The sequence below is a fragment of the Cenococcum geophilum genome (assembly GCF_001692895.1).
Source record: "Cenococcum geophilum 1.58 unplaced genomic scaffold K441scaffold_15, whole genome shotgun sequence".
NCBI classification, from domain to species: domain Eukaryota; kingdom Fungi; phylum Ascomycota; class Dothideomycetes; order Gloniales; family Gloniaceae; genus Cenococcum; species Cenococcum geophilum.
The window spans coordinates 1,210,403-1,237,384 of NW_027137573.1; the positions used below are offsets into that span (position 1 = coordinate 1,210,403).

Below are 26,982 nucleotides of genomic sequence, written 5' to 3' on the forward strand. Positions count from 1 at the left end.
TACTCTTACATTGCTTGGGCAGGATGAAATTGGACCTCTAGAATTTCCCTAACCCGCCCGGCTTTGATAGAAAATGCGGCCGTGCGAGGTGTCGCGCAACATTTGTAGCAGCCACTATGTTCAACACAGATGGTTACGCCAAGGGGACGCAAGACTTTTAAATATCGAGGCAGGACGTCTAACGAAGCTTTACTCGAGGATAGCATTGCAGGGGAACCTTCCATGGCGCTTCTATGTCGTTAGCGGGTGAAAATGCAGGTCTATGGTTGCACTAATTGCTGGGTGCTTATTGGACGGCGCGCACACCTCGCTTACCGTGGTTTTGTTTGGGAAATTCGCTTATTGCTCACCCCCCTTGAAAAAAAAATATTTCGCTACGGTACACGGGCCCGCTAAATCGCCACCAACTGTACATCCCTTTGTGTGTTTGAATTCATGGACTTTTAGTTCCCGCGCGCCGCCGAGCGACGGACTGACGCCAAAAGCCACGTATATAGCTTCTATACTGTAATAAGCTTGGTATCGTAGGCCTCCCTAGCCCTAGCGTTCGGAATCTACCGCATCGCTGCCCTCAGCAGATGTTGATTTTTTGATGCATATCAATCGAATCTCATTATAATATCGACTTCCTTACCCATTAATGGATCTTTTAAGCTCTTCCTCGCCAACGCCCGCCTAGATAGCTTTTATGCAGTCCTTCCAGTCGCCTCAGTATATACACGGCTTACCAATTAATTGGGTAACCCGCGTGCGGACGCTAATTGTGGGTGAGGACTCGCCAACGCCGCAGCGCTAGTATATGTCGCCATATAGTATACAGGTGGTGGAGGTAATGGACGAGGACGAGGATGTAGAGGAGGCAGAGGAGGTAGAGGAGGCAGGATTTTGAGCTATAATCGAGCCGCACGGTGAGCGAGCTAATGAGGGCAATAAGGAGGACCAGGTGGACGATACTACTCTGCCTAAATTATTAGTTAATAAGGTTTAAAAGCTAGGCCTTCTATCTATTTCTACTAGCTAGTAGCCCATAGATTATATTCCTAAGGAGCCTATACGTATTATAAACCTTCCGCATGAGTTCTATATTACTGCTTAGCAAGCTAGTAAGGAAATTAGTAAGGAGAGCGTCATTGCTAGTAGCTGCGAAGGTCCTCTAAATAAGCCTCCCATTAATCTTACTAATCGCTCTAAACGCCAAGCCTATATTTCTATACTAGATTATCAGGAAATAGGCTTATTAGAGGGGTATAGAAGTAGATAAAACCTACCGCTAAGGATCTTCCTGCTATTCTTCAGTCTTCCTATATTTAAATTACTTGCTACTAATACTAATCTCTATACTACTAAGTATAACGCTAACGGTATTTACTAAACAGGACGCTATATAGGTAGGAAGAAGAGGCTTTAGAGGGACACGTTAGTGTAAAGGCTTAGTCAAAAGAACAGAATCTATTGGTAGCCAGTAAACGAGAATTCCAAGACGAGGTCTTGGAGAAGGTCGAGGAAAGGACACGTCTATATATATGGCGCCAAGGCTCGGCCGAGCCCCTGACTAGGGTCTGTATCAGTGCCGTAACATCACCCCCCCCTTTAGTAAAGCCTGCCCTCAGGCTTTATAGTTGTCCCCCCAGTTAAGAAAAAAAAATATTATAGTTTTCCTTCCTAGCTATAGATCTATTCTAAATAGTCGCTATAGGTAGAGCAGCAGAGCTGTAGGTAAAGTAGTAGAAGTCAGTAGTAGTACAGTGCTAGCGTCGGGCCGTACGGCACTAGTCCTGACGTTAGGAGGTCGATACGTATATACAGTAGTCCTATAGCTATGCCGGTATATAGCCTGGCCCAGGCTAGTAATATGTATCGCTAGGAGCCTTCCGTTCTTTATCGTTCCTCTTAAAACTCTATTATCTCCTAGCTCTATATTCCCGCCTTTTAAAAAGGCTCGCCCTAAGCCGTTAAATATCCCCCCCCGCGGGGCCCCCCGGGGTCCCCCGGGTCATATAAGAACGAAGGTTAGGAGAAAAAAAAATTTAGGGTAGATATTGTCTCGTTAGGTAGTCCATAGGGTCATAGCAGCAGGCATATCGGCGCTGTCGTCTGGTCGTAATAGTAGGTCGAATATTCGGAGCTCGGTCTATTATTTAGTCAGTAGATCGCAGGCGTATTAGCATAATCGTTTGGTCGGGTTCAGTTCGTTCGGTGGCAGTATAGTACTAGCGTTAAGTCCTTCCGTCGGCGTATCGGCACGGTTGGGTAGTACGTAGATAATTAAGCAAAATCAGACATAATGTGCTATACTACGCGCTCTATAGTAAGGGATAGGTCTAAGTCTAGTTCTTATACTCCTTTAAGTGGCCGGCTAACTCCTTTCTAGGCTCTTACTAGAACACTATACGTCTAGATTATAATGTACTTTCTCCTTTACTATTTTAAGCTATAGGCGTATCTTTCTATATCTTTATTTTAATCGTCTAAGAATAGCTTCGGTTAGTCGGTCGTTTAGTTATTTAGTTAGTTGGTCGGGTTATAGGCGTATTAGCGCGATCGGTTATCTAGTCCTTAGTAGTACGGTACTAGCGTCTTATCCTTAGCAGTATAATATAAGCGTCCGTTTTTATTCTATAGCAGTATAATACCAGCGTTAGGGTTGGTTAGTTATAGGCGTATTAGCGTAGGTTCTTGTCGGTTAGGTCTTTTAGGCTGTAACGAACGTATTACTACTTAACTTACCCTAGCAAGCCTAGGCACGCTTGTTATAAGATAAAATTATTATTAGTCTTAGAATAATATAAAGGCTTAGTTAAAAGAATAGAATCTATTAGTAGCTAGTAAACGAGACTTCCAAGATAAGGTCTTAGAGAAGGTTAAGGAAAGGACACGTCTATATATATGGCGCTAAGGCTTAGCTAAGCCCCTAACTAGGGTCTATATTAGTGCCGTAACATTACCCCCCCCTTTAGTAAAGCCTGCCCTCAGGCTTTATAGTTGTCCCCCTAGTTAAGAAAAAAAAATATTATAGTTTTCCTTCCTAGCTATAGATCTATTCTAAATAGTCGCTATAAGTAGAGCAGTAAAGCTATAGGTAAAGCAGTAGAAGTTAGTAGCAGTACGGTACTAGCGTTAGGCTATATAGTACTATACTACGCGCTCTATAGTAAGGGATAGGTCTAGGTCTAGTTTTTGCACTCCTCTAAGTAGCCGGCTAACTCCTTTTTAGGCTTTTACTAGAATACTACGCGTCTGGATTATAATGTGCTTTCTCCCTTACTATTTTAAGCTATAGGCGTATCTTTCTATATCTTTATTTTAATTGTCTAGAAATAGCTCCGGTCAGTTAGTTGTTTAGTTATTTAGTTAGTCGGTTAAGTCGTAGGCGTATTAGCGCGATTAGTTATCTAGTCCTTAGCAATACGGTACTAGCGTCTTGTCCTTAGCAGTACAATATAAGCGTCCGTTCTTATTCTATAGCAATACAGTGCTAGCGTTAGGGTTAGTTAGTCGCAGGCGTATTGGCGCGGGTTCTTATTAGTTAGGTCTTCCAGGCTATAACGAACGTATTACCACTTAACTTGCCTTAGTAAGCCTAGGCGTGCTTATCGCAAGATAGAATTATTATTAGTCTTAAAATAATATAAAGGCTTAGTTAAAAGAACAGAATCTATTAATAGCCAGTAAATAAGAATTCTAAGACAAGGTCTTAGAGAAGGTTAAAGAAAGGACACGTCTATATATATAGCGCTAAGGCTCGGCCGAGCCCCTAACTAGGGTCTGTATTAGTGCTATAATAGTTAGCGGGCGAACTAATAATTTAGATCGGCCTTATTATCTATATAAAAGTCTTCTAGCAGCGCTAGCCACGCAATATTTAGAGGAAAGATAATAAATTCCCTATATATATAATTAGCAGCTTTATACTAAAGGCTTAGTAGGAGTAGCTTAAGCATTATTTCTATATATTGTCGCCCGCGATAAATAATATTAGGGAGCACCTATACGCTAAAATTGAACCTCTTACTAGCGCCCTCAGTAAGGCCTTTTAATGATTTATAGTGCCTAGATCTATAGTATCTGTTAATAAGATAATAGTAAGGTTTACTAGTAGATTAAGCTATAAGATTAAGATACTAGGTAAGCTAGTTTCTAAAGAATATAAAATTCTAAACCTTTGTTAGTATAGATATTACTTTAGCTTTATATTTAGCAGCGGCCTTAATAAATATTATTACCTACCTACTAGAACCAAACTTACCGATATTACGCTTAATCCTATATTAGAAGCTATCTTTTACCTCTACTACCTTTTTCTAACAAATATCCGACAATTTTGCCTGTTTTATAATAACTTCTTTAGCAATATTTAATTGTTTAAGGCCCTCCGGCGGATTAAAATTGCTACCTATAGTACAGCTTATATAAATTCTATTAATTATCTAACAGTATATAAGATAGTAAATAAGAAAAAGGCGAGGCTACTGTTTAACCTTATTTCTAAAGTAGAGGTTAGTAAGGTCCTTTTAATTATATAATAGGATAAGAATCTAGTACGTTTCCTTACTACTATATATAGCTGCGGTGTAGATAACGTTAATAAGGTTAAGCGGCGTCGCCTAAGGCCTTATAATTCGTTTCTAAAAGAGCTAGTTATACGCGTTTAGGGTAATAAGGTGTTACGGAACCCCACCATAGGGGCCTCCATAGGAGAGCCCCGTGCTCTCACGTACACCTCGCGTATAGCTTATATTAGCTACGCGTAGGTATATCACCTCCTTACGCCCTCGACCCTTACGATCGATCGCGTAACGTCTTGTAGACTCCTTAAATATATACGTCTTATAGCCACTGCCCCGTCCCGTAACATTACGTTATACCTTTTTACTACTAACACCCAGCCTATAACCAATTCTACGTCTCTGTAATACTATAGGCGCTGCTAAAAACAGCGTGCCTATAAGTTACCTTACTTTATACTTTTAAGAAACCTATAATAGTAAGACAATATTCCTTACTAGCCACTATATTAAACCTAAAGAACAATCTAATACCTATACTTAACCTACAACGCCAATTAATCCCAGGAGAATTCGATTTATTAGCCCTAGCCTTAACCCCTAAGGAGATGGACACTAATAATATCTTATCTTTTATTAACTATATAACTACGGATAAGTAAGCGGAAGGGCTACTATCTATTAAAATCAAAATATGAGACGCTAAGACGTTTATAAAAATGGTAGCATAAGAACCTAATAAATACTACCGCCTTCTACAGAACTACTACCTAAAGCTTATATAAGCTGAGATATATACTACCTAAGATCGCGATATTATCTAAGACCTATAAGCTCGCGAGGCGCTTACTAATAATACACGTTAAGAAACTAAAGATAACCTTTGCGTATCTAAACACGACATCTAATAGTTAAAAAAGGCTAAGATTGCACTTATTGCTATAGTCACTAAAAGAGAAGGCATAATTAAATACCTATAATCTTAGCTTAATAAGCACATTTATAATAATACTAAATACCTCTCTACTATATATAACGCCACTTAAGTCTCTACGCCCCCGGCAACTTTACCTACTTAACACTTAATAAAGGGTTAGCGCTAAGCAGCCTTACCTAACAGAAACCCCTACTAAAGCGATAATAAAAGCTATAACAACTAAACTTAAGCTGCTACTATAGGGTCTAATATATATTACCCTAATCCCCTAGTTTTCTAGGGAGACCGTAAAGAATATAGCCACTAAAAGATATAAATTCGCGAGAAACTAACTTAGAGCGCCTGCCTTTTTCCTATAAAAGATACTAAGATTAGCTATATTATCGGGCGAATAAAGGGTATACTATTTAATAGACTCTTCGCCTAATAGGAGACTAATGGCCTTTAGAAGTAGTAGTTCTACTAAGAAGTCCTTAATAATCTTAACTTAATATACTGTAATTACGACCTACTGGCCACTAACCAAGCTAAACTACGTGCCCTAAAGATAAGCCCTACTAAATTATTTAATGAGTTTTATATTAAATTCTAGGAATATACCGGAGCCCTTACCTAAGACAATACTAAAGACCAGGAAGATCTCCTTAAAAAAGTTACTTATTGCCTTAGTTACGCAGCCGCTAGCTATAACTATAATAATATTTATAATATAGTAGCAGCTATACGGAAGATTAAACGACGACTAAATTAGATTGCTACTATAAACCCCTACCTAAAGACCTCCCTATAGAAGCCCTCCGGACCTACTAAACCACCAACGCCTACTACCCTAAGTAATACTACTAGTCCTAATATTAACCTTTCTATACCAACCTTCCCGTAGAAGCTACTAGATAGAGAACGCGAGCTACTTTAGAAGCTAAAGCGTTGCTATAGATATTGTTAAGAAGGCTATTATAGCTATAGCCTAAACTGCCTAATAGCTAGGTTTAGTAGCTGCCACCTAATACCTAACCTAGTACCTTAAATACTAAATACGTTACTATGTGCTACTACTATATAAGACGAAGACGTAGTAATAGCGGTAGAGTTAAATACGGAAACGGAAAATGCTAAGTCCTAGCCCTAAGTTATAGGTTGGGACGCCCTAATAATAAGGGGATCTATATATCGGCCTGCTTAATAAATAACTTAATAAAGATAAATGGACAGAAATAGATAGTTTTACCCGTAATAGGAACTACTGCTAAAAAATAATATAAAAGCCGTTTTATAATTAATTGCGGAGCTATTAATAAATTTATAAATACCTAATTCGTGCGTACTTATAACCTACCTACCTTACCCCTTACTAAAGCCCGCGCCCTATAACTTGCCGACAGTAGTTGTACTATATAGAAGATTACCTATATGGCATAACTTTATTTAGATATAAATAGGCACCAAGAAGAACTTTAGGCCTATATTATACCACTTACTAACTACCCTATTATCCTTAGAATAAACTAGCTTAAATAATATAACCCCGCCATTAACTGGAAAAAGAGAGAAGTAACCTTTAATTTTAAATACTGTAGAGAGACCTGCCTAGGATATAGCCTAGCCGCCTTTATTTACTCCCTAGGATACTAACCCAAGGAACCCCTTATTACCCTACCTATAACTAACTACCACTATATAAGTGCCGCGGCCTTCTACCGTATAGTATGTAGAAAAGGCTAGACCGTTACCGTAGCTTTCTAATTATAACTATATAAGCTTAATAAAGAATAGGACTACGTCCTCTATAGTAATAGGATAGATATAGTTAACCTCTTAGAAAACGATGCCCCCGTAGAACTCTACGGACTTTTACCTTTAGACTTTAAGAAGTTTATAAAGCTTAAAAAAGGACTTACTAACGAGGAACTCCGTAAGCTCCTCCCTAAGAGGTATTATAACTTTATTAATGTATGCTTATAAAAGAGCGTAGATATACTCCCCCTATATTAACCTAATAACTATACCATTAATATTAAATAAGGAAAAACGCTACCCTATAAGAGACCCTACCTAATATTAAAAGACGAACTTCTAGTTGTTAAAAAGTATATCAATAAGCACCTCGATAAAGGGTTTATTCGCCCTAATATATCCCTAGTAGCCGCCCCTATCCTCCTTACTAAGAAGCTAAGAGGAGGTATTTAATTTTATATTAACTATAGAGGACTTAACGCTATTACAATTAAGAACTAATACCCCGTACCGCTTATATATAAAACTCTTAAGCGGCTTAACTAAGCTAAAATTTATACTAAGCTTAATATTATCGCCGCCTTTAACCACCTCCAAATATAAGAAGGTAATGAATGGAAAACCGCATTTGTATTACGCTTTGGCCAATTTGAATATACCGTTATACCCTTTAGCGTATATAACGGCCTAGGCAGCTTCTAAAGCTATATTAATAACGCTTTACGGGACTACTTTAACGACTTCTACTCTGCGTACCTAGATAATATACTTATTTATAGCGATAACCCTTCTAAATATACTAAGCACGTTTAAAAGGTTCTATAGCGCCTTAGGGACATAGGACTTTATATTAATTTAAAGAAGTATAAATTCTTAGTTATAGAAGTAAAATACCTTAGACTAATTATTACTACTAAGGGTATCCGTATAGACCCTAAGAAGGTATATATAATTACTAAATAGCAAACCCCTAACTATATTAAAGACGTATAAGCTTTCCTTAGTTTTGCTAACTTCTATTAAAAATTTATATATAACTTCTTGGGTGTTATAGCACTACTTATAGCAATAATGTGAATAAAGGGCCTTTCCGTAAAAGGAAGAAAAATATATTTATATTTTATCTAGACGCCTAAATGCAAGAAGGCGTTCTAAGACCTTAAAAATGCTTTTACCAAAGCACCTATTCTAGCTCACTTTATACTAGGATAATAACTCTATTTTAAAACTAACTCCTTAAACCACGTTAATATAGGCGTCCTCTCCTAAATAGGTAATAACGGTCTCCTCCACCTAGTCGCATTCTATTTGTTTAAGCTTATACTATAAGAATATAACTATAAGATCTATAATAAGGAACTTCTTGTAATTATATAAGCGTTTAAGGAATTTTAACCAGAACTCTTTTTAGCAGAACCTAACTAGCTAACTAAAGTCCTTACGGATTATTGCAACCTTAAGTACTTTATAACTATAAAATAGCTAAACTAACGCTAAGCACGCTAGAACGAGTTCCTCTCTAGTTTTAACTTTAAAATCGTATATAGGCTAGGAGTATAAGGTACTAAGCCTAATAGCCTAATACGCCGCTTATAAGACCTTCCTTAGTCTAAAGATAACCCTTATAACCAGTTCTAATAATAAACAATCCTAAAAGCACGGAATTTGGCCCTAGGTATACTACCTATAATAGAGCTAACTATATCTTAGCTCCACACTATAGAACTAAAATTACCTCCTAAAATTAATAAGCTTATTACTACGGCATATAACACCTCTGTTAACCTATTACTATATTAACTTATTACTACAAAGACCGCTAGCGCCTATACGCTACCGACTAAACTCTAAAGCTTAGGCTAGATTAATATAGCAGCCTTAGAAGTAAAAGAAAACAGGCTCTATTATAGAGGCCATCTATTTATCCCCAACTTAGAAAATCTATAACGGCAACTAATTTAAATGGCCTACGACCTCTAATTAAGCGGCTACCTAGGTAGAGGAGGAACCTATAAGCTTCTTAGCTGATACTACTTTTGGCCTAAAATAATAGACTTAGTTAAACGCTTTATAGGCGCCTGCTACGGTTATAAGCGCGCTAAGGCCTTTAATATAAAGTACTAAGGACTACTATACCCTCTACTAGTACCTATATAACGATAGGCAGATATCGCTATAGATTTCGTTATTAACCTACCACCCTATAAGCGATATGGCCGTACCTATAAGAATATCCTTATAATAATATACCAACTTATAAAAGAGCGCCACTATATCCTAACTAAAGGCGTAGCCGTTAGCGACGTTACTAACGCCTTTCTTCGCGAAATCTACTAATTATATGGGTTACCTAACTTAATTACGTCCGACTAAGGCATATAGTTTAGCTCTAATATATAGAGACGAATCTGCTAATACCTTAGCATCTGCGTTAAGATGTCTATATCCTTTTACTATAAAACTGCTGGGTAACCAGAAAACGCTAATACTAACATAAAAGCGTACTTACGACAGGTAGTTGCCTATAGTTAAGATAACTAGGTAGATTACCTCCTACTAGGTAAATTCGCAGCGAATAACCACGTCTTAACTACTATAGGACTTACCCTGTTCTTCGCGAATAAGGGATATTACCTCTAATCCGGCATAGAACTACTAGAACCTATTAATAAGAAACTACTATATAAAAAACGCCTTAAGATGCTACTTGCCGACTAGCATGTAGACCGTATAAAAAATCTACTTAACTACTGCAAGGGAGAAATGGCCTGGGCTTAAGCAAAGTAGGCCTACTTCGCCGACTATTATAGAACGCCACTACCGGAGATGCGTGTTAGTGACTAGGTATAGCTAGATATACGCAATATCTTTACGCAGAGGCCTATAAAGTTACTTAATTATAAAAACCTTGGCCCCTACTTAATTAAACGAGTTATTAATAGGGGAGCCGTATACGAGCTAGAGCTCCTACCTACCCTAGCCACCCGCGGGATATAGCCTATATTTTACCTATAGCTACTATACCTTTACTAGCCTAACCCCTTACTAGGGTAGATATAGTTTAAACCCCTACTAGTACTAATCCGAGACAAGAACGAAGACGAGAACTATAAGGAGTGGACTATTAAATGAATTATTAACTCTAAATACTTTAGCAAAGGCAGAGGATAATGGCTCTACTATAGAGCTATATATATAGGATTCAACATAAATTAGCCAGAATAGCAACTATAGGAAGACTTCGAAAATGCAAAGAATTTAATTAGCGACTTTTACTACGTGAACCTATAGAAACTGGGCCTAAGTAGAGATTTTATACTTAATCCTCTATAGGAGCCCTTATAGAGTTAAACTGTTATATATTACTACGTAGGGGTAAATTACCGTTAAATTGCCGTTAGATTGCGGTAAAGTGCGATTATATAACTAGAATATTGTTAAGATATCTAGGAACTTTAACCGGCGGTTAAAGTTATCTAATTGGTTGGATTTTTAGATGCTAAGCCGTATTATATAATATTGTTTTAAGCCTTTAGCAATACCCCCCTTTCTTCTTTTCTATACCCTAAGTATCCCTTTTATATATATATAGTAACCACAGCGTCGCCGGAGCTCCGCCTCTATAGGAGGGGGGGTAATGTTACGGAACCCCACCGCAGGGGCCTCCATAGGAGAGCCCCGTGCTCTCGCGTACACCTCGCGTACAGCTTATGTTAGCTACGCGTAGGTATATCACCTCCTTACGCCCTTGACCCTTACGATCGATCGCGCAACGTTTTGTAGACTCCTTAAATACATACGTCTTGTAGCCACTGCCCCGTCCCGTAACATAAGGCTAGGAAGAAGCTAACGCTGCCACGTCTATTAATCGATTACAATAACTGGATGGGAGGCATTAATATCCATAATTAATTATGAAGCTACTATACTACGCAAATTACGTTAGTTAGGAATTAGATGCCGCTATTCTTTTAGGCGCTTAATGCAGCAGTTATTAACGCCTTCCTTATTAGTAAAACACTGTTTAGAACCTTAAGAAAGCCGTTCCTAAAGACGCACTAACTGTTCCAGATTTAACTGGCCTGGAATCTTGTTATCCTTAGCAGTAAAAGGATAGGGGTAACTAATAAGGAAGTACAAACCCTTACCCACTCTATTAACGTTCTAAATCCTAGCTAATATTAACGTAGTAGAGGCCCTAGCTATAGAAATAGCGGCCTATAAAGAAGCGAGTACGTTACGTTAAATACTCCCCTTCTATTAATTCGATAGTAGCTTAGCTCTTATACTTAACGTTCTATATATTTATAAACTCACAACTTAAGAGCTCTTCTATATTACTGGCTTTATAAGTAAAAGAAGGCTAGGAACGCTATTATAAAGGCACGCTAGACGACTACTAAGTATTCTATTTATTTAAAGCCTCTATATAAGAGCTACTTTATAGAGTTCTATTTAAGAGCTAACTAATTAATAACTACTTTCTACTACCCTTTTTAACCTTCTACTAATATAGACGATCCTTAACTGCCTATGCGATCTACCTGCTCTACTAGATCCTTTAGCTTAGCACTTAACGCGGCAAGCTGCTCCTCCACTAAATAACTTAACGGCGCAGGTAATACTGGTTTGGAGGGAGGGGAGGACTCTATATTCGTTAAGGCAGTAGATATAGTTAAATTAGACATTATTTTTATCTATATTATATATATAAGCAACTAGCAGCTGCTTTAAAAGCTCCTTACCTACAACTATAATAGTGTCTTAATTTTAGTGTATGGGCCTCCTAAAAATAACGCTTGAGGGTTTTGGGCCTAGCGCCCGCACGAAGGAGCTGCCAAGAACGCCAGGTCATAAGAAACACACGAAGGGATAGTAATTGTAGCGAAGCCGTATGCTTGGCTGCAAGAACCAGCGGACAGCGATCGGCCTTTCTGTCGTGATCTTTGTTAAATATCGTGAGGTACGATATTGCCAAATTCCATCGACCTCTCTGCAGAGACAGCGTTGCACTCGCGTTTTGGCGGCCACAGCGGGAGGGGTAGTTAAGGGGGAGAGGAAGAAGCGTACGTCTTCAATTTGGTTCTCCTGGCCAACCAAGGCGATTCTCCATGGCAACCAAAAAGGTCCTTGCGTGTAGCCACAGCCGTTCGCTACAATTACTATGTAAGAGTATGCAGCATAAAAACTGCATACAGCTCTGGGCACGACCAGCTTCACCCCCCCCGTCTGGCAAAAATATTATTTCGCTACGGTACGCGGGCTCGCCAAATCGCCACCGACTGTACATAGTAATTGTAGCGAAGCTGTATGCTTCGCTGCAAGAACTTTGCTTCTGGGGGACTTGCGATCAACCTTCCTCCGTAGTATCGTGATCTTTGTCAAATATCGTAAGGCTTCCACCCGTACGATATTGCTAAATTTCATCGACAATTGCAGAGACAGCGTTGTATTCGCGTTTTGGCGGCCGCAACAGAGGCGTTGTTAAGGGGGAGAGGAGGCAGCGTACGTCTTTAATTTGGTTCTCCCGGCCAACTAAGGTGATTCTCCCGGCCAACCAAGGTGATTCTCCAGGGCAACTAAAAAGGTCCTTGCTGCAGGCATATGCGTTCGCTACAATTACTATGTACAGTTGGTGGCGATTTGGCGAGCCCGCGTACCGTAGCGAAATAATAATTTTGCCAGAGGGGGGGGGTGAAGCTGGTCGTGCCCAGAGCTGTATAGGGAACTTTGATTTTCGCGATTTTCGCTAAGCCCTACTATGGTGGTACCTTGTGTACGCAGACGTGACCAAGACGCCTCGCAAAACGACTTGGAATTTTGAAGTTCTCGCCTAGCAAAATTTCCCTATATGCACTCTTACAGTTAGTGAGAGATTGGATGCGCGTACCGAATTTGAAATTTTCGCAGCGCTCGCTAAAGAGGGGTGAAGCTGAAAATCCGCCCACGGAATCACGTCTGGGCTTGCCGAGGAACGCGTAAAACAAAGTGGCGCGATAATTAACCTTATATCGCCATCAGTTGCGTAACTACCTCAGCACGGTGCAATTATTCTAGTAATTAGTTGCTGCAAGCTCTTCTACATAGACTCATCATGCCGCAGCGGAAGCTAGCAAAGGTAAGAATACAATAAAACACTCCGGTGCGTTTTAACATACTAACCGGAGTATAGGTGGATCCGCATGGCAGGATTGGGGAGGAGGGCAACATCATCAATCCGACTATACCTGTAAGAATGCCCTGCCGCTCTGAAAACGTAGCTGAATGTATAGGCTACACCAACGAAAAATACAATCACATCACCTCCTCACTCGACACCATTTAATGCAGTAAGTAGCTCATTAATCAGCGACAATGCCGAGCTTCGCCAATTTTCCATGGTCGCTGACCTCGCCCACCGGTCCTATATCTCGTCGACGCTATTAGATACATTCATAGAAGACATTCCAAAAGTTACGCAGAAGCACGTGGACGATCTTTGCGAGAAGGACGAGTGGAAAACCTTCATAGGAAGCTGCACAGGTGGAAAGAAAAGTAATTCATCTACACATAAATTGTCTTCTGACTCAAACGAGGAGGAATTTAAGGCAGTTATACAATGCATCGCGAATTTAGACGGCTTAGGGGAGTACTTTAGAAAGCCTAAAGCCAACAATCCCCGTCGGGGTCATATTAGAATATCTCACCAGAGAAATTCCCTAATGAAGACTTGGAACACCGAAGCAAGATGGCTAAAAGGGAATTACGGCAGCACAGCGAGGCAGAAGGAGTCGAAGCCAGATCTTATGACTATAGTTGTTGAGGATGCAGAATCGCAGCGACCTCGCGAAACTCAACCGAAATTTGTCCGACTCGCCAAGCCGCAGACGATATTGCCCCCTCCTAACAACTGGAAACCCGCGCCGATGGACGACAAGTGTTTTCCCATAGTGGAGTGCAGAGAGCCGGTTTGGGAATGCCTTGATGTGCTTTGGGAATGTAAACGCAATTCCCAGGATCTGAAGAATGCCAAGGTATACATCGACTGTGCTTTAAAAGCTGCTGAGGCGCTTCGATATCAATGGAGCCGAAGATACGTTTACTGTTTTCTGCACTGTGGATCAATAATGCGGCTTTTGCATTTTGATCGGTCAGGTCTTATGGCAAGTAAGCCACTGGATATCGAGATAGATACGGCTAAGTTCATACAATGCTTGCTTGGAGCATTTTATCACAAACCTAGTAGGCTTGGATACCCTGCTGGGAAGGAGGCGCCATTCCATAAATACGATCCAGACGACAGACTGTTTCAAGTGGTTACTGTAGATGGTCGACAACTATATATCGACGATCAGGTGGCAGGTCCATCTAGAGATCACCTTGTTAGTCGCGCGACTGTGGCTTTCAAAGCCAACCTCGTTAACCCTAAAGAAAAGGAAAAAACAGGCTGGGACTGGTGTTATAAGAGTAGCTGGCCTCAAGAGCTTCGGAAACATGAAGGGCACTACCTCTCAAGTCTCCAGGACCAGCCTAATATAGTGGAATTGCTTGCCTACGGTGTTGTTAAGGTTGAGAATGAGAACGACACTACGGTTTTTGGGCGACAGTGTTCTTCTGGGCAACCAATGATCCTTCTTGAAACTTTCTACGATAGGGCCAAGGTCCAGGGACTCAACTTTACCCAGCACACTGGGAGTGCAACTTCTGCCTCAGAAGATCCGACGGCTTTGCTATACGATCCAAGACGACCTGAAGGCAGATCACAGCAGGACTGCGATAACAGGGAACATAGAGATATTGTCACTGCTTGGGTCAGTTCGTCCTTTAGTGATGCTGTTTCTTTATTGGATTCCTTGCCAACAATATCCTCGATCTGGCAACAGGCCTTCTCAGCTATTAAAGTAATGGCTGAGAGGGGCATAGTCCATAGGGACATTTCATTCACAAACATTAGGATCGATAATCAACACATACTAAAGGTTTGCGATTTAGATATGGCGGCGTCTACCGACGATCAAGGTACAGGAGCACAGGATAGAACTGGCACAGTTCCTTTTATGGCTACTTCGTTGTTAAGCAAATCTTCTGCACCATCTACACATCGACCAATCCACGATTGCGAATCCATCTTCTGGCTCTGTACCATTGACCTGCTGAGCAGAGTTGGTATTGGAGATGTCAAAGAGGACCTTGCAACTATCACAAACCCCGGCGCGGGTATTAACCTGGTGATGAGTGCGAAGGTGGGGGTTATCATGCAGTTGAGTAATTTTAAGACAAAAACACAGCGGCTTAAGGCTTACGCTTCTTTAAATACGCTAAGGGATTCGTCGTTGTTCTTTTGTCTCACCGAGCTTATGAGGGAATTCGTTGGCAACGACTGGATCAATGACTACGAAGGTGCGGAAGAGGGAACTGAAAATGTCTGCTTCGACCGCTGTATTGAAATCATTAAACGAGCTCTTGATTCAGGCATTGAACAAGTCACAGAGGGAATTGCTAAAACATCACTCTCCCTTTAAGCATCTGGCTAGTGTCTATTTAGAATCAGTCAACTAATAGTTTAATAAGGAGCCAAGGGATCCAGAGGCTTTTTACAGTATACCGTGTCCGCTATAGTATTATTATAGGGTGCTTGTATTATAGATATATACTCTAAACAACAGAGTTCAATATAGTAAAGAGCATATTTGTTAATCAATATCGTTTATTTCTAAAACAGAATGGTGCGCCTTGGTTGTACACAATCAAATAAAGCAATGAATTTTCCTACTGTTGCGGACTCAGTCACCAGCACGATATGGCACGCGCACAGCCTGTACGATTGGTAGTTTATTAACTAGGATCTAAAGCTGAGGACTAGAAGAGTGTTAGGTAGAGGTTTTGTTGAAAAAGTTGATGACTTAGTTCCACATATTTAGTTACGGAATAGTTCAATGACTCTTCCTAAATGCGATATGCCGTGATATACCGTGGCAACGATCACACGGACGGGGCTGCTAATTCCTGAGGCGTTGAGGTCGTCACCTTATCGATTGTCTCGTGGTTAGCCAAGACTTTTTGCTGGCCCAAGCTGCGGCCCTCCACCATCAGCGGGCATGCGCTCACATCTATGCCACTTCCATATATTCCGCGACTCTCCATAGGCATTGATACTTAGATTATACCTCAGCGAGAAACTCGCAAACTAGCCCTTCCTCATTCATTCTCTTATATATCACTTCTGCGTTCCGCCGCACTAAGTTGCATGTTATAACGCATTTCACAGTAGCTGTTCCTATGGAGAAAATCCGGGTGAGCAAGGCAAGTGTACACCAGAGCCTTAGACATAATTCATATCTGATACCTTTGCAGGTAGACGACGTTACGTTATGGAGGAAAGGTGTTCGACTGGAGGGAACCCTACATCTCATGCCCCACCATCTTGTCTTCAGCCACTTTCCTCCTCCACCTACCGATGCCTCACAGCTGGCGTCTGCTAAACCCCGGAAACGAGAGCTATGGATTACATACCCAATGATATCCTTATGCACTTACCGTCCTGCTCCTCCAGCCTCACATCAATCCCCTTCTATCCGCTTACGGTGTCGCGACTTTACCTTTTTTGCATTCCATTTCATTGGGGAGAATAAGGCACGCGATGTCTATGATAGCATCCGTGCACTTACATGTAAACTGGGGAGGCTCGACAGGTTATTGGCATTTACCTATGACCCACAGCCTCCAGAGAAGGCCATTAATGGATGGGAAATCTACGATGCTCGGAAAGAGTGGAAGCGACTAGGCATCAACGCGAAGGACTCGGAGAAGGGCTGGCGAATATCGGAGATCAACGTCGACTATTCGGTATGCGATTCTATTACTGTCGAGACAATGCGGAGCTGAAACTCTAAATTAGTACTCCCCCACCTATCCAGCCTTACTGGTTGTCCCAACCACAATCTCTGATAATGTCCTAAACTACGCTGGCAAATATAGATCGCGTGCGCGAATACCTGCTCTCGTATACCGTCACCCCATCAACAATTGCTCTATCACTCGTAGCTCACAACCGCGCGCTGGGTTCCGGGGAAACAGGAGTCCACAAGACGAGAAGTTGGTAGCAGCTATATTTGCAACTAATAGTGGGTGGAGAACCTCACAAGCACCTACCCCAAACCCTGCCGGCTCAAGCCCCGATTCTAGCATGGTGAATCTTGCTTCCTCTAGTGCTGACAGTTCATTTGTGGGATTAGCCGATGCAGAAACTTTAGCATCGGGAAAGACTGTGGAGGACTTAGAGGATTCCTCTGAGAATGGTAAGGATATCCCAAAGGTATATGGAGCACAACAGCGAAATATGATAGTCGACGCTCGACCGACAGTCAATGCGTACGCCATGCAAGCCGTTGGATTGGGATCTGAAAATATGGAGTACTACAAGGGAGCACAGAAAGCTTATCTGGGTATCGACAATATCCACGTCATGCGAAAGTCTCTCGAAAGAGTTGTTGAAGCGATGAAAGATTCAGATGTGACTCCTTTACCACCGAATCGAGATCTGTTGGTTAAAAGTGGATGGCTCGATCACATCAGTAACCTACTTGACGGTAGCCATCTGATCGCGCGTACTGTTGGCATTATACATTCTCATGTCCTTATACACTGTTCGGATGGTTGGGATCGGACGAGTCAACTTAGTGCTTTGAGTCAACTATGTTTAGACCCATACTACCGCACTTTGGAAGGCTTTATCGTTCTGGTCGAAAAGGATTGGCTATCATTCGGACACATGTTCCGACACCGTTCCGGCTTCCTGAGCAGTGAGAAATGGTTTGAGATCGAGAACGAGCGCGTCGGCGGCAGGAATGGTTTAAACGGCACTGGTTCCCCGGGCAGTGGCAACGCTTTTGAGAACGCCCTCCTGAGCGCTAAAGGCCTATTTAATAGGAAGAACGAGAGTAGAGAATCTCTGCCTGAAGCCACAGATGGTGAGATGCAACCGTTCGGGGACAACGCACAAACTGGCGGGGCGCTCAGAGCGTTGAGCGTGCCAACGAGTGCCGCTGAGGAACATCGCGTCACAAAGGTTAATGAAGTCTCCCCGGTTTTCCACCAGTTCTTAGATGCGACGTATCAGTTACTGTACCAGTATCCGACTCGTTTCGAGTTCAATGAGCGATTCCTCCGCCGCTTGCTATACCATCTCTACTCATGCCAGTATGGGACTTTCCTTTTTGATAATGAGAAGGAGCGCATGGAGGCGAGAGCTGCAGAGCGAACTCGCAGCGTTTGGGACTACTTTCTCTCGCGGAGACCAGAGTTCATAAATCCTAAGTATGACCCCACGGTCGACGACAGTGTGAGGGGTCAGGAACGCATGATTTTCCCAAGGAAAGGCGAGGCCAGGTGGTGGGCAGAGGTATTTGGACGCCAGGACGAGGAGATGAATGGTCCTACAGGCCTACCAACCGGAGTCCCTATACTTACTCCTGCTACCTCGAACATATCCAACGCCCCGAATGGCGCAATGACTCCTGCTCGCAGCGGCGCTTCTACACCTGTATTCACGGCACCAGTTGTGACTGGCATTGATACGGCAGACGAAGCGGTTGGCGTAGGCACGACAATGCATCCGAAAGCAGGAGCGTCATTGCCACAAGGTGCAGTAGGCCTGGCCACTGGATTGGCGAATTTGGGAATTGGGAGGAGTGGAAGTCCGCAAAGATCGCGGAGTCCGAGGGCGGCGAGGGAAGTGATGGAAGTTGAGATGCAGTAAACAGGAAGATACCATGACTATATCCACTCAATGAGAAAACATGAATCAATGAAGAGACTCGATGCGCTGACGAACTTATAACTGCTTGATCTAGGATTGTTCATTTACAGATGTTCTAGAGCAGAGCACCAGATGAAGCCGTTAAGCACGTCAAGGCTATCCCAAATGCCTTGGCAACTGCGCCTCCTCGAAGATGCCTACCCTAAGAGATCCTTATCAACTATACTTTCCAGCGGAGTATTTATCTCGCCAGTCTAAGCCCTTCCTTTTGTTCTCTCAGATACCCACAACCTGGTAGAAATCCCTAATGCCAGCTCTAAGTCCTTGCTCAAATTCCCACACAAAACCCCCGCGCATCCCACTCTCTCTCACCCTCTTCAGCACCCAAATCTCCAAACATCCAATCTTGTCTCCTCCCTGCGAAGACAAGCCCTTCCCCGTCCTCGTGCCAAAGAAGGCGTACGCGTCTGAGAACCCCACTTTCCAGCCATTCTCGAAGCGCCAATGCTCAAAATTCGTGCCGGGAGATGTGCGGTCCCAGTACGACACATGCGCGGAAACGGTGGCGCGCATGAGCGAGTCACGCTGGGAATTGGCGTTGTTCAGTCGGTCGGAGATGTCGGAAGGGGAAAGGGAGAGGTTGAAAGGTGCGGTGATGGCACCGGATGAAGTGCAGGCCACGAAGCCCCATTCGCCTCCAGGGAGCCAATCCTGAGAAATATTAGTGGCTAAGGTGTCAACACAGCCCTCACAGAAATGGCATGTGACTTGGATGAGTTCCGAGTTAGAGGCGAAGTCAGCGGAATAGACCCACCATTTTATATGTCCAGAAATAACTACCTCCGCCGCGCTGTTGGTACCGCGTACTCTGCGCTTGTCCAAACTGCTTCACCAACTCCGCTTTCTCGGTCCCGCCGCGCTTGGCCCACGAGTCTTCGGTCAATACGCAGCTGTACTCACCAACAACAACTTGGACAGCTCCGCGGTCGATCACGCTGCCTTCTTTGCCGTCTAAGTTGCTAAGCTTGTTGCTGGCTTCGCCGATGATGGTCTGAGGCGTCTTCGCCTTGTCGGCGTCAGTGAAAGCCCAGTAGAGATGCGTGTCCACAACTACAGGGGGAGTCATAGAGGTGGCACTGTTCTTCTTGGCGACGTAATCAAGCGCCTTTTTGAGGTTCCATGCATCGGAGATGTAGACAGGAATGCTAGGATCAATAGCGCTGATAGCAGCTACGCACGTGTCGTACCAGGCGTACATGCTTGGCGCTTCCCAGATTGCCTCATTGCAGAGCTGGATGCCGACTACGCCGTCGAGCCCTGAACTCACTGAATGGGCTAGGAATTCTGCACATCGTATTCCTAGGCTGAGGTTGGAAGGTGAGCTCCAGAGATTGGCGGAGCCGCTGTTAGTGCCGCAGTGATCGCTACCGTTCGTGCCGCCTGGGAGAGCGTGGAGGTCTAGAAGCACACCGATACCGTGAGCGCGGGCTTGGAATACGAGTGTTTGGACGGATGACCAGGCAGAGGTGTAGATGGATTGATAGGGTGCGAAATCTGTGCCCTGGCAGAAGGCGGGGCCAAGAGTGAAATAACCGATAGGAAGGCGGATAGTTGTGCCTGGAACTGTCAGCAAATATGATCAAAGATCAACGAGAGTGACGGTGCCGGGGTGCAGCATTAGCTCAGTTAGAATGTTAAGAATATCCGTCTAATATGTCCGAAAACTTCTAAGTAACATATTTGTGGTTTAGACAGGCTACGATTACCTGCTCTAAACAGTATATGTTTGACGTATATGGTAGTCTGAGTAAGGGATTGTAGATGATTCATTTGTGATAAACCTACATTTCGCTGTATTAGCCAGCCACTCGAAATTTGAATCCGATATTGCATTCGCCCAATGCGCCTCGAACTTTGCTCTCGCCGCATCCATTCCTATCTGAGAAGCCCATAACTTCACAGCCTCTAATTCACTTGATTGATTTGAAGCAGCGTTTCCTGGAAACATGGATGGATAAAGCCATTTCTCTAGTACATATATGGACCCAAGGTTAGTACCATGATGGTAGCGATAACGGATGACATCCAAAGGTGTTGGTTCGGAAATCGAAGATGGTTGGTCTGTCTGAGTAGCGTTACGCTGAAGGAAGACAGGCTTGGATCCAGGAATTGGCGGAGGAGGGCGTGGCTTGCTAGGCCGTTGTTGGTCTTTTGGCAGAGCGGACTGCACCTGCTCCTTAGCTTTGTAGAGAAACCCTTTCATTTTCTCTCAGTTATTCGAAGAGGTATACTATAGGTGCGACTAGTTATAACGCTGATGGAGCTATGAGGAAATCCGATAAGAAGACGTTGATAAAGGTCACGATACGAGGAGGTAGGTTGTAAATGAAGCGGTAAGGAATAAGAGGATATAAGAGGACGTTGCATGATCTTAACCCATTTCTATACTAGCCATGCAGGTCTAGGCAGGCGGAGCAGTCGTGTCCCGGTAGCCCATCTCTAGTTGTTGCTGCCACGCTTTGAGATAAAAACGCCTAGTGACGTACACTCGATAGATGTTGGGCTGGAAGGTTCAATGCAGATCAGCCAAGCCGAGTCTGCCCATGATTGGCCCATTACGAACAGACCAACAGATCATCAGGGGAAGTAAACAAAGGCGGGATGAGCGAGGTCAGGGGACGGACGAAGGCCGGATGACGCTTAGTTTGAGCTTTCAAGATTCAAGAAGCGTTATGATTAGAAACTCTTCAACTGCTCCGAAACAGTTCCGCTCTAGACGAATTCCTGTCTGTCAAGAAGTTTATTCAGGAAATTAAACAGCAATGATGGCGGGCCCATCACTGGTATATCGACGTCTAGTTTTAATATATCAGAAGAATGGATTCTCGTAATCAACTGTATAAATAGTATAGCTTGGATCCTCCGCATATCCAAGACCAGCTTAGGAATTGACCAGGTTGCCCCTCCAATAAGTCACCAAGCGGTCTTTAGCGGCTCTGAACATAAAATGACTGCTATGCACTGTAAAAAAGTACTAAAAAGCGTCTAGTTCACTAGAATCAGAGCTATTGAGAGTCTCGCCATAATGTAGACATGTTGATACTGCCATTTCTTCGTACGTTCATTCTCTGATATTGCGCCTAAGCTGGCAGGAGGCTATAATTCGTGTGTGATTTGATAGTGATCTCGCTGTGCCCGGAGCGTGGGATTGCTGGGATTTTAAAGAGCTGAAATCGGCTCTGAATAGGTCACTTGCGGGGACAAATTGGGCAGCGGTAGGTTGGCCATTGATATCCATGTCATCTAGCGCCTTTTGGTATGGGCTTCCTGAGACGTATTATCGTATAGCATAGCGTTTTTGAAGGGCATTTCAATAGTTTAGGGAGCATACATATGATGGCTGGCATTGAAGAGATGGTGGGTTAGGCTTAGAAGTTCCTGCCAAGGAATGTCTGACAGGGATTACCAGCCGACCGATAAAGTCAGGGTTTAATAACGCGACGTCGAACACAATCAACACCACCATCAAATCCCGGTGTTTTTGTGTCTGTATTCTTTTTAGAGTATACTCATACCCCAATTGCCTCCGCTGCTGCCCTATCATTTCATCTAGCCGATTACCCCTCACAAATTGGCCCTCTGCTTCCGGTTTGGGTAAATACCTATTACAACGCGTGCCGCATCATGTCAACACCCACCACTGCAACCGCGGTTCACCAGGACGCCGTCATGGTATATGGAGCTACCAATACACCTGTAAAACCTTCTGCTCGACGCGTCTTAGGAGAACTCACTCCTAACACGCGAATCGGGTCCCCAAATCTCCACCATGGAGCAGATAAGCTTGAGGTATTGAAAGGCCACAGCCCGTTCAAACAGGTCCAGTCGTTATCTCCAGTAAGGTCGCTGAATGCTGAGAACTGGCCCGACTTCACTATATCCGGAATTGGGAGAAAGAGGTCTATTAATGAGGTCGACGGCGCGGTCGCGAGAGAAGAGCATCGAGGATATACGCCCAGACGACATGATGAACGCGAAGCCTATTTACGGGACGCCTTTACGTCTGCATCTAGGGCTAACATGCGTGGGCACACGGTACCTAGCATTTACGCTGCTATGCGATAGGCAACTGCTGATCTCTTTCAAGTCACCGCCCATGATGGACCTTCAAGATGATGACCTCTCTTCCACCAACGTAGGCTCCCCCGAGCTAGAAGGCAATATTTCGCAAGAGACTTCTGCGACCAAGGCATCTTTCTCATCATTGATCGATTACAACCCTCAAGGATCATCACTAGCTTCGCAGCACGCATCGTCGTCACCACCAGAAATGCCAGAATCTCTCTCAGAGCCTTCTATCAAATCAGTAGGTCCCTCATAGTTTTATTAAAATGCGTCATGCTAATACCACATCCTTGTCTCCAGCAAGCAGAAACACTCCGTCTCCGTCTCCGCATCGCGTTGTATAAAGTCCGCACAAACCAAACAAATATCCCACTATCTGAACTGGCACTTCCCACCCCAGGCCTTGGCGCTGAACCATGCAGCTCAGCCTCGCCCTCGCGTCCGCCAGTCCCAAGCATAACAATATCCTCCACTTCTCCCTCTTCCTCTCGTACTGCTCCTGCCACAACGATTCCCAAACTCCTCCCCGCCCCGGTTCTTCTTCCGACAGCATACTCCAGCCGTCATATCACGGAGCCGTACTTGCCTTCTTCCCCGCCCGCCTCTGCCTCGCCAGAACAGGTCGGCGGGGCGTCCTTTGCGACGCCGGTGGCGCAGACGCGGGCCATAGAGCAGCTGAGTAGCCCACCAGAAAGCGAGGAGCGCAATGTGAATGGCCCTTCATATGTGAGGAGACGGGATGAGACGTTTGAAGATGCGGGTTTGACGAGTAGTATCGTCACGGGGAGGGCGGCGAGCGGGCTATTGGAGTTGATGCATGCAACTTAGCGCGTCTTTGCTGGTAATTGCAGAGAATTTGTGTAGTAGGAAGTAAAAATCCTGATAAAAGGTAATCTTGTATCTTCTATGACAGTAAGAAAAGAAAAGGCAAAAGAAGGGACTGCAGCATCTTCCGATTAACATCATTAGCTGCATTCTTGGCGTTCAGGATTTCTTTCGTGACATGGCAAGACTTTGGACGAACCGCTATGTTTCTGGCGGATGACTTGGCAAGAGCCAGGTGGGATTACGTTATAGCAAACGGTGATTTTCTGCAGTGGATGGAATAAGGGGCTCCGGGTAGCATATACATAGCCGTCACGCGGCAGGGAGAAAAGGGAAGTCTTGGTGGGGTGTACACTCGTGTGATCATATTCGCTGTATATACACTTGAATTCCATGTTGTGCAGGACTCTACTGGATTTGCGCGCATGTTATGTCCTCGCTAGGCTTGAACATTTCATATGCCGTTTTCACAGTTTTGAAGAACGAGCAAAGCTTGCGTACTCCTCCTGACGCAAGAGCGACACTTTCCACAATACGAACTTCACTCATGGCAGTCTTTATTATGTGACGATCTCGTCGAGGGGATATCGGTGTGCACATCAGGCTGGTCTGCGACTTCCTGTGAGGAGCTGGAGGTTTTCTCTCTTAGGAAAGAAAGAAGCAACAGGAAGGATCTGCTAGGAGCAAAGTAATATGGCTAATTCGATTTCCACTTCTCTTCGGCTTCAAGTCTCGTCCCTCTACGTGAGGCCATAACCCTTTTCCAGAAACGTGGAATGAAAGCGTACTAGTGTTTGGCAACTCTAGGAGTGTTTTAGAAGAGCGCCGCAGACGACTGCTGCGTGCGTCCCGGTTTGTGAGCGGCCTTTAGACATTTACGATAGGCATGAAGGCGGTACAAGTGCAAGAAACCGTAAGACGCGTAGTTAGTGGCATATTGTCGCTCGCTGCTCGATCTTGATTTGTTATGCAAATTCCAAGTTACAAGGCATGAAGGGTCTGCTTGCCTTAAAACATGATTGAGGATTAGTATGGTCGCGGGACCGGAGTCTAGCATCGAATGAAAATTCATGGAAAGGCGCTGGCATGGGCGGCGTACGAGCAGTATTTGTACTTCCGCAGCAATGTAACTCAAACAGCTATATAGCGTAAAAGAATGATAAATGATATCAAGATAGTGAAATTTGGTGGAACAACGAAAAGGTTTTCATGAAAGAGAGGGTAGAAATGATAGGGTTATGACAGGATGGCATTCGAAGGGATTGCATCATTAAGAAGTTGGCCAAGCAAGGAGAGGACCAGCCGGGAGCTGATGCATGCATATCAAGCTGTGCAATCCACACGAATACGAGGCATCTGTTAACATCGACGTGCATCTACAGCTGGGAATTTTCAACTTGTATCTCCTGCCGTTCTGGTAGAAGGCTTTGGGGACTATCCATGATTTCTTTTGTTGCGATCTCGTTTCATCAAAACTCTCAAGACTTCACACAGCCTTCTTGGCTGGCTGAGATGCCGTGCGACGTTTCTCGATGTGTGAGACTGATATCCGTGGGAGGACCTTGGTTTCGGGCCGCTGGCGTTGATATCAGATTCAAAATGATATGCCAAATGCTTGGGGCGTAAGCAGGCTGAAAGCCTTTATCGCAAATAAGTGTAAAGTATCGAAATGACCTTCCCTTTGTGGCTTGCCTACTGCATGGGNGGCGCATGGAAGAGGTCCGATAGACGCTTTGCAACTTTATGCTTGTCGGTGACATTCGCTAGCCACGCAAATGGCTGGACAGCCCAAAAGATACGAACGAGCGTGGAGAGCCGTTCTGGCCGGTGGTGCTCATTGACAGCTGGTGGGTGGAATACTCAGAAACAGAGAGAAGCTATTGTAACGGCCGCATAAAATTAAAAATATCTTCAGCGTGGGAGAGATAATGGGTGTGCAACAAGAGCGATATATTGGTGTTTACATAGGCCCTGTTCCCTGAAGCGCATATGTAGCCGTATTCCGAGTTCCATCTGTTATCGATAAGGATTTAGCCAATCGGATCAATAGGATCAAATCGCCGTGCTCAGGAATATGGGACTGGTGATCCACTAAATATCATATAAAACAATCTGTATAGCTTATTTCTTAGAGTTGGGTCGCTCAATATGAGGTAACCTGCAAGCGTCCTCTCTGCAGAACAGTATATGGCATACACTACAGCCAAATACTGTCGATCAAGATTGGGGGGTAGATTTGGTGTAAAATCGGGCAGCGGCCACAGCTCTGGTGGTGGGCTTTTAGCGACCCGATTTGGTTGAATGTCATATTGAGTCGGCTGAACAAGGTCTATACGCATCATTGGAAGTACGATTGGAAGGCATGGTTGATGGTATTGTATTGATTAAATCAATATAGGCTATACGCGTGCTTCTGGTTCTGGTGTTCCGCACAGACCACATATTCGACGGACGTCGGTTAAGCTCGCATAGACGGCCATAGGCAGCCATAATCGTCATATATTACTTATTTCCGGTTTGTACGTTTGATTTCAGTGTTGCTGTAACATTTATAGGGGCTTAAAATGACCGACGAAAGCTTAAAAAACTGGGGCCTTAATATATAGACTATCGCATAGCCTATCAAGGGCTTTAGAGCCCCAGATGAAATTAAACTTTAGGCATATTATTAAAATATTACTATATTTTTTATCCCTTAACCCGTTGATTTGGGTCCTACGGTTATCGATAAGGGACTAGCCAATCAGAGAACCCGGTTCAATGCAAGTGCCCAATCAAATCCAGTAGTAAATTCTCTAAGGACCCCAACGTGTTAAGGGATAGGGTGAGAGAAATAAAAGCAACTAAATATAGGTAAATCCATATATAATAGCTATGCTGTATTATAACTGCACCCATGTAAACGTATATAAAGGCACGACCCACGCATAGACCGGAAATAATTTTGGGGTTGTGTGGGGGTGGGCGTAGACACCTATAAATCCTTCAGGAACAGGGCCATAGTTGTGATGGAAAGTTGAAAAGATATGATCGATGCGACAAGAGGCGATAAATCCATTTTGAGTGACGGCAAGTTTCATTATTTTGACGACATTAATTCGGCTTTCCTCAGCGATGCA

The 26,982-nt window shown here is 43.6% G+C and overlaps 5 protein-coding genes across 5 annotated transcripts; 4 read left to right on the forward strand and 1 right to left on the reverse strand.

The window, feature by feature from the left end:
* Nucleotides 1–1,835: 1,835 nt before the first annotated feature.
* On the forward strand, nucleotides 1,836–2,036 carry K441DRAFT_657943 (uncharacterized protein; the record flags this gene model as incomplete). Its single annotated transcript, XM_067648269.1, has 1 exon — nucleotides 1,836–2,036. A coding segment is annotated over one exon (201 nt), but the record flags the coding sequence as incomplete, so codon positions are not given.
* Nucleotides 2,037–13,073: 11,037 nt separating this feature from the next.
* Nucleotides 13,074–16,136, forward strand: K441DRAFT_63050 (uncharacterized protein). The gene is made up of 5 exons (XM_067646275.1): nucleotides 13,074–13,294; nucleotides 13,349–13,405; nucleotides 13,449–13,505; nucleotides 13,577–14,966; nucleotides 15,039–16,136. Exons 2-5 carry the CDS (start codon nucleotides 13,359–13,361, stop codon nucleotides 15,675–15,677), a joined length of 2,133 nt encoding a protein of 710 aa, XP_067505445.1. The 5' UTR covers nucleotides 13,074–13,294; nucleotides 13,349–13,358; the 3' UTR covers nucleotides 15,678–16,136.
* A 118-nt stretch (nucleotides 16,137–16,254) lies between these two features.
* Nucleotides 16,255–18,913, forward strand: K441DRAFT_608523 (protein phosphatase; the record flags this gene model as incomplete). Its single annotated transcript, XM_067645475.1, has 3 exons — nucleotides 16,255–16,458; nucleotides 16,510–17,001; nucleotides 17,054–18,913. Exons 1-3 carry the CDS (start codon nucleotides 16,435–16,437, stop codon nucleotides 18,911–18,913), a joined length of 2,376 nt encoding a protein of 791 aa, XP_067505446.1. The 5' UTR covers nucleotides 16,255–16,434.
* Nucleotides 18,914–19,189: 276 nt separating this feature from the next.
* Nucleotides 19,190–21,520, reverse strand: K441DRAFT_608525 (glycoside hydrolase family 5 protein; the record flags this gene model as incomplete). The annotated part of the gene is made up of 3 exons (XM_067645476.1): nucleotides 20,759–21,520; nucleotides 19,728–20,530; nucleotides 19,190–19,624 (listed from the first exon to the last, which is right to left on the reverse strand). Exons 1-3 carry the CDS (start codon nucleotides 21,174–21,176, stop codon nucleotides 19,190–19,192), a joined length of 1,656 nt encoding a protein of 551 aa, XP_067505447.1. The 5' UTR covers nucleotides 21,177–21,520.
* A 919-nt stretch (nucleotides 21,521–22,439) lies between these two features.
* Nucleotides 22,440–24,270, forward strand: K441DRAFT_633778 (uncharacterized protein). The gene is made up of 3 exons (XM_067646383.1): nucleotides 22,440–23,008; nucleotides 23,061–23,279; nucleotides 23,339–24,270. The coding sequence occupies exons 1-3, from the start codon at nucleotides 22,598–22,600 to the stop codon at nucleotides 23,864–23,866; spliced, it is 1,158 nt and encodes a 385-aa protein (XP_067505448.1). The 5' UTR covers nucleotides 22,440–22,597; the 3' UTR covers nucleotides 23,867–24,270.
* The last annotated feature ends 2,712 nt before the right edge of the window (nucleotides 24,271–26,982 follow it).